General features: G+C 41.2%; 1 protein-coding gene across 1 annotated transcript; it reads left to right on the top strand.

The window, feature by feature from the left end:
- Positions 1 to 5,372: 5,372 nt before the first annotated feature.
- Positions 5,373 to 12,022, top strand: LOC124114024. The gene is made up of 6 exons (XM_046474558.2): positions 5,373 to 5,597; positions 6,368 to 6,526; positions 6,742 to 6,891; positions 8,134 to 8,181; positions 10,362 to 10,454; positions 10,962 to 12,022. The coding sequence occupies exons 2-6, from the start codon at positions 6,409 to 6,411 to the stop codon at positions 11,888 to 11,890; spliced, it is 1,338 nt and encodes a 445-aa protein (XP_046330514.2). The 5' UTR covers positions 5,373 to 5,597; positions 6,368 to 6,408; the 3' UTR covers positions 11,891 to 12,022.
- The last annotated feature ends 228 nt before the right edge of the window (positions 12,023 to 12,250 follow it).

The raw sequence follows: 12,250 nt of genomic DNA, 5'->3' as shown, positions 1-12,250 counted from the left end.
TCATGACGTTATAATTTGCTTTTATGTCTAGTGTCTCGTAGGCCATACCTGGTCGGATGTTATATTTTACTGTTCATGTACATGTTTTAGTATGAAGTGTATATAACATGTGACACTATAATAAACATTATTCTCTCTCTCTCTCTCTCTCTCTCTCTCTCTCTCTCTCTGTACATCCAAACTTGAGATTCGCCTGGATGACCACAACGGTGTGTTGTTTACGTGTCAGGTGCGGGATATCGCGACCTTGACCTGCATACACCTCGAGCTATAATAAAAGATCAACAGTTGTATGACACCACAACGACATCTGAAAACTTGAACTTGATTTTATGCGGAATAAGATCTTAGGTTTTTACGTAAATATTCTGAATATAACACTTTGGGGTCTTTTTTATTATTTATGCTTTATGCCCTATCAACCATATATGATCCACATTGTATTATTTGCTACAAATAGCTGGGAGTTTTGACATTTACACGGACTAAATGTCCCGCTTTATTCATCAAATTATTTACGCATTCAAGCACACGCTGACTTAATTTGCGGATAGAATACCTACGATATCTTATTACTTGATATAAATGATAGAATAAGAGCTATGCTGGATTCAAACGCGTTTTTCCACATAGCATACTGTATACTGTCTGCGGTGAGGTAAGGTGAGGTGAGGTGAAATGGGGTTTAACGTCGCGTTGGAGATTTTTTCACTTACATAGCCACGTGTATGTATATGTATGTGGCTGCGTGTACTAGTCCGGATTAAAGCTGAATTTATAGTGCTATACCCACCAAGATACTATGCCGCAGTGTAACATGAATATCCCACTCAGACACAGTGTACTGACTCCGAGCCGACCAGTCCTTGTTTAGCCCCTTAATGCCGAGCGCCAGTCAGAGTAATACATCTTTAACGTATTTTTATGAGGCGGCCGGAGATCGAACCCCGACCTTCCGCTCTCCGGGCGTACGCTCTATCCACTAGACCACGTAGGCGGTATCTGAGTCTGAGAGGGCTATCCATTTTATTCTAGGGCTGGGTATCTCAGAGTATGCTTAGCGACGTAGTGTCTGGGTCGGTCATCCATTTTATCTCAGTGGGCTAACGATATAATACCAGCATTAGACCCGTGAAGATCCGGGTTAGAATAGGTCTTCAGCAACCCATGCTTAGGGTAGAAGGCGACTAAAAGGGATAGGGTAATCAGGCTCGTTGACTTGGTTGATGCATGTCATCGTATCCCAATTGCGTTGATAGATGCTCATGATATCAACCACTGTATTGTCTGGTCCAGACTGGATTATTTACAGACAGCCCTCATGTAGCTGGGATATTGCTAAGTTTGATGAACAAAAGTACAAGCACACACACACACACACACACACACACACACACACACACACACACACACACGCATGCATGCACGTCGCTATAAAAGTTCAATAATAAATCGTTAAACTCGACAGATATTATTGGTTGACCCCTAGCTCAAGAATGTGTTAGGGTGATAGTCAGTGTTCGAATGTAAATGTTTATGTTTGTGCTTGTATATGCTATATATTTTAATGCCATCTTAGTATTATCTGATAATCTTATTTCATTGATATTACTGTTTCAAAGTTTCAGTCGAACCCCGTTGTGTCGAAGTCCTGGATAGTTCGAGACAACCAACAACGTGAATTTCCGGAACCAAATATTATGTTACATAAGAGATTATTCAATGGAACAGCCATCTTGGATTTCATACTAAGTTTCCACATCGGTAATCATATTGTAACACAATAAAATACATGTATGTACTGTTTTATATAATTTATTCATCCATTTGTAACATTCAATATGTACATGTAATTTTGTTGTGCAGTTTGTTCGACAGATCCGAGATTAGAAACCTAGGGTAAATTATGTCTATTGTTTCGTGGGTGCATTGCTATCGTGGAATGACCGCCAGTCTGCATGTACCGCTCACTCCTGATTATCCAACAAGTATACTTGCTGATCAGAGGGAGGTCCATACTGAAGATTTATTAACTTGTCCCTTTCTGGTAGAGTTGTTCAGGTTGTTTATTGACCTGTCCGTCACTGGAGAGGTTTTACCAACAGATTTATTAACCTGACCCATGGCGCAAACCAGGCGTGGGGTAGCGTGTCCTGTGTCCTGTGTATACGGAGGATATCCAATCGATGAGATCAAAGCAACAGTCATGCATTGTAGCCATGGCGACAACATATTTATGTACAGGTGCATTGTCCTGGTTGAGTGTGAGTGAGTGAGTATGGGTTTACGCCGCTTTTAGCAATATTCCAGCAATATCCCGGCGGGAACACAAGAAATGGACTTCACACAAGTCGGGAATCGAACCCGGGTCTTCAGCGTGATGAGCAAACCCTTTAACCAGTAGGCTACCGGACCGCCCCTTGTCCTGATTGAACAACATTCCTGGCGTGAGTTTCCCACGACGTTTATACTCTATATTCCCACGCAGTTGCCTCAGCCGTAATGGACTGACCTTTCGTGAGATAGTCCACCGGTAGGATTACTTTGGAATCCAAGAAAACTTTGCCTTATTCGGAGGAGGAGATACTACAGATTCCAACTGTTTTCACCGTTGATTAATCAGTGGCTGATTGTGATGAACCCAAGACTCATATATGGTTCCAGAAGACTTGAAACCCAGTGTGCCGAAACCTTTGTCATGCCCAGTTCGGGCCTCGGAATGTCCGCAACGCTCTCGTGAGAGATGCCAACTGTTTTGGCTATGTGCTTGTGGTGAGTCGTCGATCAGCCCTAATCATGTCCTTTATAGCAACATTTTCCTTAGTGGTGGCAGATGAAGGTCTTCCTGATCTTGGGTCATTTTCGATGGCCTCTCTTCCTCTTGAACCCCGCTGTCCACCTCTTCACAGAGAAAAGGAAGGAGCATGATTCCCAAAGTTGACACCTTGACCACAAGGATGGTTGTTAATCCCATCAGTTGGAGATACTTGATGGCAGCGCGGTCACCAGTTTTCTTCATGTTCATCCTAGGATAACTAATACCTTCAGAAATAAGCCGCCTGGTTGTGCGTCTTGTTTAGATGCAACCCGTAGGCAAGGAAAGGATTGTACTTAATACATGCAAACTATTTAGGGTGTACCTCACGTGGAATTATCTTGTTATGTGCGACATTTGTTTAGAAACATGTTTCTATCTATTGCTTAATGGTTGCATCTTGTATGCAAAGTTGCATGAAAGTTAACAACAAGGTGAATATATGGCTCATCAAAGATACAGTATGCTGTCAACAGGTGGAATACAATGTTACGTTTTCGCGAAGTGTATTTTACGAAATAAACGACGAGGTGTTTGCAATACGGAGAACTAGCCATGAGGGGCGCGGACTGCAGTGTTTTATTGTACGATATTATTAGTTATGGTGTCTTTAGTTGCCGTATACGGTGTCATATTAGATCAGCAGAAAAATAATGTATGTTTCTGCTAACCTAATTTGACACCGTATACGGCAACTAAAGACACCATAACGAATTTATTATGCCGAAAAGTTTACACTTTCTGGTATCCATATCGCACAGTTTGCCTTTTATCAGAGATTTCCTCATCGGTGATACTAACAAGGCGTTTGACAGCGTTTGCTAATGTCAAAGGGAGACCACTCCTTAAGCCTTAGAGGCCAAACCTTGTTGAAAATATTAACTATAATCTTTATGAATAAAGTCATGAATGTTATCTAAAAACAGATTAATGTTCTTGCAAATCACGATTAATGATAGTAAAACACAAAACAGTGTCAAATAACGAATTTCGGTACCAGTATTTCCATGTTAAATATGTGAGGTGGGTGTTGGAAAATCCAAGATGGTTGTTACTGACGGCATATGGTCTCATATTAGGTCAGTATCAACCATCTTGGATTTTTACTGACGGTATATGGGGTCAGAAGTTCTGCTCTCTGATTGGTCAATCTCACTTTGAGGCAAAATAAACACCGATCTCGGTAGTTTATTTCTTTATGAGATATCAACATTATTTACAGGCTCTTTAAGGGTGTTAATAAAGTTTACAAGCTTTAGAAATATTAACCTCTATTTAAATAAAGACTCCTAAAATTCAATTCTCACGACCACTGTCTTTATCTTTTTGCCATATCTTGCACACTTTTGCACATTTTGGATTCGATCGTTCGGCCATTGTCATCAAGTTGCGAGCGCATGGTCTAATCTCAAGAAATGACGTCATGATGGAACAGTGTTTTATCGTGAAATAAACCACGCTTCGTTCTTCATTGTTCTTTTCGATTCATCGCGTAGCTATCTTATATTTCAGGGTATAGTTTAGACATTCAATCGATCGTCAATGGGTCATGCTTTGATAAGTTGAATGTACAGTTGCACTTGATAACCTGGCTATGTCCTCTTTTTTAATGGGCGACTATGCTTGCCCTAAAAGGCGACTATGCTTGTCGTAAAATGCGACTATGCTTGTCGTAAAAGGCGACCATGCTTGTCGTAAAGGCGACTATGCTTGTCGTAAAATGCGACTATGCTTGTCGTAAGAGGCGGCTATGCTTGTCGTAAAAGGCGACTATGCTTGACGTAAACGGCGACTAACGGGATCGGGTGGTCAGGCACGCTGACTTGGTTGATGCATGTCTTCGATCCCAATTGCGTGGATCGATGCTCATGATATCAATCACTGGATTGTCTGGTCCAGACTCGATTATTTACAGACCGCCGTCATATAGCTGGAATATGGAGTGCTGCGTTAAACAACAAACCAAGCAACCAACTCTTTTTTAATACAGGTTCTTACTCGAAGTTTAGGTTCAGGTCTCGCATGAAGTTTCATGTGTAAAGAGAACCTGCATAATTGTTCGCCACACCGACCCCATGATACCCAGTAAAGAGATTATAACAACCGTGTAAATACCAATAAACATATTGATTTAAGTGCCTTTATTCGGCGGTGTATGTATTAGGTTCAGTTACTGTGATGTTCTCATTTGGAGGCTGCGCCGAACCTGGATTAAGAATTTCATTTAAAAGTTTTAGTTAGTTTAAAAGTGTGGCTTTGCTTTCATTTGATCAGTCACAAATGTTTGGAGAGTAATTTAAGTATATATCAGCATGTCGAAGATGGGAAGTAATTGTCCGTTTTGATATAGACGCATTATTGTCTATTAAAATAAGCGATATAATATATAAATATATATTAAATACACTGGCTATAGAGCACGATAGTGTAAAGCTATACAAAAACTATCTATGACTTGTGTGGAAAGCACGTGACAGTGTTTCCCGAGAAAATGTACTATTTATATAACTGACGCAAGGTGACACAGCGAATGCACATCTTATACGTGGCATCCGTTGATTTGTGGCTTAGCCCCGAAGTTCATAAATCATATTCTTTATTTACCTTCGACTCCCATCTGATTTGCAGTGCAGTTCGCTTTGCGCACATTGACGTGAATATGTTTTGGTACAGTAAGGAGCTTATAGTGATGGATATACCGTTATGAAACAGCCTGGATTCTGAATCAGAGGAGACAAGATAACCAGTTTTGTCCACCCTGTTGCAGTAACGACGACACACGGTGAGGGCATTTAGGTATTTTACATCGATAGTGTCTATCATGACCATGTCATCCGTATTCGATTATTAATAGGTACTGTATCTACTCCAATGTAAGACACTTTTTAAAACGATATGTATGGTTCCAAACGTTGCTTTACTGACGTTCAATCATCATGAATAGATCCGTGAAATAGTTATTATAACAAAATACATTTTGACCTGATTCTTCTTAGCAATTTGCCTGGTCAAGTAAATGGCTGATGACCGACACAGGAAAACAATGACTCATAGTTTACTTCTGTTTGCCTTTAGAGAAAAGAAATAAAGTTTCATGGCCCCTGAACTATTTTACCACGGACTCAGGCGTTGCGATAGAACAGTCGGGAAGCCCATTTCGTCAGCTTTAATCGTTTTGACTGCGTCGTTGTATGCTGCATTGTGTAATAGTAGCTTAAAGGCCGCATAAAGCTATTTATACAGGCGCAAGGTTATATTTCCCCAGGAAAAGAGCACCTACACCAAATACTGCTTACGTCATACTCGATATATACACCTTGATCTGTACATGTCACATTCGTGATCAACTCGTGTTATTCCGGGACAAGCCGAATAGCAACTCGTGCCCCTCTCGTGGCCATGTTTGCGACCGGGTTCCGTCTTAGCGCACACGGGCATACCTAAAACAATTGTCAACTCGTTGCGTAATGGTTCATTTTTGGGGTAGGATAAAAGAAAGAAGGAAAATACTCTGTGCATCTTAAGTTGACAATAGTTTGTTGCCATTTCAAGCTCTCGCATCGACAAGAGACGTTTGAGTCATTGGGCGCAGAATGGAACTTTCCAGCGATGGACATACCATAACGAGACAGGTGACCAACTCGGAATCTGAGTTGGCAGAGACAAGGCCCCCAGGTGTATCAGTTGAAAGAACAGACATAACTAAACATGGTAAAAGCATTTATGTGTTGCAACCATATATGTAGATTGTCTTTTGTGATCTATTAACTTCTACTCCAAAGCGATTTCAACGAAACGAGACAGCACGAATTTTGGTAAACTGACCGTTTGCTGTATTTTGTGTCCATTATGAAACAGTTGACACACAGGTGAAATGTTAGATTCACCCAAAGAGAATAGAGGCGATGTATTTTCATGTGTTTCAGACATAAGATCAAAGTACACAAGTTCATCGCCAGTCGAGTCAGGTTCACAGTCTGGGGTTGCCGATGGTCACGCTACAGGTTCGAACTGCACAGGGGTCAACAACGGACAAATGGAAACGAAAACAGTGACTGTATTTAACACTAATTATTGTAAGTTTCTGACTCAAAATCGCACTTTAAATTAAGGAAAGAATATTATATTCAATTGTACAACTTTATTAATTGCGAGTAAAATGGTTTTGTGTACCAGTTATGCAAAAGTGGTGGAAAATCATTTGAGATAAGCATTTCACTTCTTCATGAAAAACTAATCTATGTTTTTTACCTACATGGGCTTGTAGTTGCATCCAACTCTAACGATCTTTTATAGCCTGTGTTGCCTGTAAGAGTCCACTCACTCACACTCACTACTAAGTACATTTTGCTGGAGTGTGATGCCTTTTTTATGATTCGTCGGCGTTTTTACACTTCTCAAACTGTGTCTAATATTTGTAATACTATTTCTAATCACGTGATAATAGCAATATTTGAAAAAAATGAAGGTTTTGATTTTAGCTTTGAAAAATAGTTTTTATTTTTACTGTGACATTGGACTGAATAATTTTCATAATTATAGCCGCGAATAGCTGCAAGATTGCTAATGCGGCCTTAAGTACTAAAATACTAACCCACTTATTCTTTTTATAAGGGCCGTCAGACATTGAATTGTAGATATTTCGTTGAAAAGAGGTCTTGTTGTTTTCAACCAATATTCCAAATAACACAAGATGTCATCAAATATTATATCAAGAATTCCCTCGGACATAACAAAGCATCTTGAAAAATGATACTTAGAGTTTACTATTTACCTTCACTGGCATACGTATTCCACGGGAAATAAACATTGCGTTTTCGTTATGGAACTGATTGAGGTGGCAAGTATCAAACGTCCGATCACACAAATGTTGATGCCTAATAGGTATCTCTACTACAGGGGGTCACGGGTGGCCCAGTCGTCTAAGGCGCCGCGACTCGCTGTGCAGAATTGCGTCCCTTGGGCACGCCAGAAACCTATGATTGTGGATTCGAATCACGGTTCGCCCCGATTATGTTTCTAGGTTTGTCAGCACCATACCCGTGCTCGTGGGTTTCACCGAAGTGGTAAACGTCTGAGACCTACATCACTTTGGGCTTTCCTCCCACATTGAGCTGCCACGCCGTGATATAACTGGAATATTGTTAAAAGCGGCGTTAAACTCTACTACAGGAACCAAAGCGGATGGTACAATTTCAAGACCTACTCTCATTAATCACTGTTCATATCAATTGTGGTGAGGACTGATGAAGTGTTCTCAATATATGTACCGATTTAATTCTATTTGTTGACACTTAAAGCGTTCGTAATCGTTTCAGTTTATCCTCTTTCCAATGCTGCATATAGCCAACACAGAAAGGCTATTGGTATGTATATCTAACTTCATATCTTGTTTGGTTAAAGTTTATAAAACATACTATAACATACTATAGACATTCAGTTCATTTTGATCATTGGATGCTTGGTTGGATCGGTGGCGTCATTAATAAACCAAACCGAAATATAGATAACGTAGGTACTATGTGGCGGCGATGGTGTCTGTCATACCCAGCAGCCCTACCCTACCCTTCGTTCTATCCTTTTGGATTTGTGTCAGAATAGGTCTTGAGAAACCGATAATTGAAGTAAGAGGCGACGAACGGGATCGGGAGGTCAGGTTCGCTGATTTGGTTGATGTCTGTCACCGTTTCTTAACTGCGTGGATCGACGTTCGTGATATTAATCACTTTATTGTCTGGTCCTGACTCGATTATTTACAGGCCGTCGTCATATAGCTGGAATATTTCGGCGTTTATCAACAAACAAATAAAAAAGATAATCTTCAGTCAAGGTTACGTATTTGTGACATTTCCGTATCGCAGCTGTAACACAGTACATGCAACATTCAATGAGAGCACACTTGTGTTACTGTCGGGAAATCGTTCGAGCAACGGGCCCTGGATAGCTGTTCCTTCACGGAAATAAAGGATGTTGTTACATGTCAATATGTTGGTGTATAGCACGGCATTCTATGATGCAACACCTTTACTTAAAATATACTCCTCAAAAAAAGGAAACGCAAAGCCAGATTGGGGTGTGGTAGGAAAATACATTTATACGAGGAACCGTACAGGGTATTGAGCCACAATGTTGTGGAGAGAACACTTGGTGATTGAAGTCATCTCAGTTATCGGTACATAGGAAAAGTTCAAGGTGAAGGTCGGCTACCATCAATAACGCGTATTTCCTCCGTTGGAATCGATAGCAGCCTGACATCTCCTGTCCATCCTGGGAATGGTACCCAACTCGGCCTGCAACGCAAAAGCAATCTGGTGCAACGTCTGGGGTTGTGGTTGACGTCGGCGTGGCCGTCTAATGGCGTCTATCCAATTCACCCCACAGGTGCTCTATCGGGTTCAAATCCTGGGATCTGGAGGGCCAACATCAACGTTGTTTATGTGTAGACAGGATCTTGTGATCCGTGATGTATGCGTTGAGCGTTGTCCTGCTGGAATACACCGTTGCCGTTGGCTACAATTGGGAGAACGTGTTGTAGGAGAATTACGTTGATGTATCGTTGAGCCGTAAGATCGCCCTGGATATGGATCAAACCTGCCATGATGAGAGATATCCGCCAACAACACAACGCTACCCCCACCAAACCTGCCCACTTCCAGTACGCAGTTTCCGGCGTAACGTTCTCCCGACGTTTGTAGACCCGTGCTCTTCTATCCCCTCGACGGAGGAGAAATCTTGATTCGTCGCTGAACCAGACATCCCTCCATGGCAGTTGAGACCATACCCTGTGTATGACACCAATGCAGTCGTTGTTGGCGATGTTGTCGACTCAATATGACGCGTCGAACAGGACGTCTTGCTCGTAGGGTCTTGTCGGAGTTTCTGTGCAGTCCGGTTATTTGTGATGGGTTGAGGTGGCTTAGGTCGTCCTTTCACGTAGGTGGCGCAGTCGGATGTAGCGATCTTGGGCGGGGATGGTTACTCTTGGTCGTCCCGACCTTGGCCGATCACGCGTTGTCCCATGCTGTTGAAATTATAGCCGTGTGATGGTGCTGGGCGCTATATTAAAAACATTGCTGCAGCTGATCGTGATTCCCCTACATGCAAGCGGCCTTTGACGTTGTTTCTTTGCACTTCTGTTAATCTTGGCATGATGATGAACTGTCACTGTTCGATTAACACAGATGCCTGACAATCAAAAACCCTGCACTTTAATACCGTTCAGAGTGCTGCTGCACGTATAGTGCGTGCAGCTCCATGGCCATTTTGTTTTCCGAATCGTACGTGTTACCCGACTAATGGTTTGAAAGTCCTTGTTGTGATCATTTTGATCCGGGAAATTTGTCACTGACACTATAACACATTAAACCCTTTTATTTTGCACCTCTTGGTCTGCTAATTTTGATTTTTATGGCCTAAAATATCAGTTTTGCGTTTCTTTTTTCTGAAGGATATATTACGACATTCAAATGAATCTAAACTTCGAAAACAGTATGAGTTATTAGTTCATGTATGTGTCGTCAATTAATGGATGAAAATTGTGGTCAAGGTCTGCCGGACACTGGATGTTTTGCTGGAAAACAAGTCCAACCAACAACATCAACTGGGCATAGGACACAACTACCGACAGAGAGCATCCCAGGTCAGTACAATATATGTATGTGACGTTAAATAAGTATTATCATAAAAGAGCAATGTACAAGTTACAACACTCTGTGAAAGGGTGATGACGGGGTGGGCCGAGTAAAAGGTCATCTTATTTAGTATTTCAGTTATATCGCAAAGTGACAATGTGATGTTTGGGGAAAAACGAATCGTCACAGGTCGTAAACGTTTTCAACTTTTGTGTAACCCTCGAGCACGGATTTCTGGCAATTCTGGGTTTCAAACCATTTACCGTAGGAACAGGTCAACTCTACACAGCCAACTACGACGCCTTGAACGACTGAGGCATTGAAGATGTCATTGAAGAAAACATGCATCATTCATTTTACCATACATTAACACTAAAAAAACCCATCCCTATTGAATCTTTGAGTGACCGCCACCATGTTTCAGTGTTGATCTAGGACTTCAAGAGAGTTCAAGTATGCGTTATTTTTCCAAAACTATGAAAAACTTTAAAAAATTCGTATATATTCTTTTTCAGATATGACAGCAGACGATAGTTTAGAATGTAATGCGATGTTGAATGAAACATCCAGTTCACCTGAAGCAAATGAAAAGGTATCGGATGACGAATTCGGTGACAGAGACCTGACAAAGACGCCGGCTACACAAGCCGTAGCACTAGAAGAACAAGCGAGTTCCGAGAATATTTCCGACAACTACAGAAACATATGTGACCAAATGAGAACATTAAATGCAGATGCACTAGGGGAAATCTGCCTTGGACTTGCAAAACGGAGTTTAAAATCACACTTTCCAAATCAAGCCAGCCTGTCACAAAGTGGTTCTATCCTTTGCAAGGATACAAAACGTTCCTCAGGGAGTCCCTCCATAGACATGTCAGGCAGTGTAACAACGACACCTGAGAATAGAGTGGATAAAACTTCATTAGAGGAAGAAGCAGCAGATGAATTTGTACCTTCTTCCGATTGTATATCGCAGGAATCAGAAAGCAATGTCGTAGCACAGGCGTCAGTGTTCCCGAAGAGAGGTCGCGAGGATAGCATGAAGAGGTCCTTGCTACATGCAAACCTGAAGATAGAAGTAGATTTGAAGGATATACAGATACAACTTCAAGTTAAGACTAAATTCAATATTTTAAGAACAGTTCACATAGCCGAATTATGCCCTGTCCAATTGAATGAACTGTATAGCTTCTTGGATGATTTGGTCTTTAGGGAAGTGATTGTGAACCCAGCACAACCACCAAAGATCGATGACAGCATTCATTGTTGTACAATCATTGTTGACTTATCTGGAATACCGGATAGGTTTTTGTGTATTGACACAAGGGAAAACATAGAAAAGATTGTTTACTTGGCGCAGTATCAACCAAGCCAAACAAAAGAAATGTCATCATTTATTCACGAGATATACATTAAATTAAGGGGTCGCATCGTGACTTCATGAGTGGACCTAGGGTATATTCACCTCAACTGTCAGCATCGATATTAACGGTGAATATTTTGACTTTACTGTTCATACACCAGTAGACCTACTCTACAACAGAATAACATCCTCGCCTATGTAAATAACTATAAACGGGGAAAATCATTTCTCAATCGACGTTGTATGGCAGACACAAAGGACAACGGTTGTCAATTACGAACCTATATTATCAATGTGTTGACCTGTTGCTGTTTGAAAAATTGTGTAAAATCAGACAGTCAACATTTTATGTCGAGGACAACAGAATGTATGGCAGTCATCTCCATGTCAAAGCTAAGGTTCTCTGACATTTTATTCGTCCTGGTACAAGTTGAAGGTCAC

Source organism: Haliotis rufescens, unplaced genomic scaffold (genome assembly GCF_023055435.1).
Source record: "Haliotis rufescens isolate VD_foot unplaced genomic scaffold, xgHalRufe1.0.p SCAF_4, whole genome shotgun sequence".
Lineage (NCBI taxonomy): Eukaryota > Metazoa > Mollusca > Gastropoda > Lepetellida > Haliotidae > Haliotis > Haliotis rufescens.
This window is presented reverse-complemented; position numbering and strand designations above follow the sequence as displayed.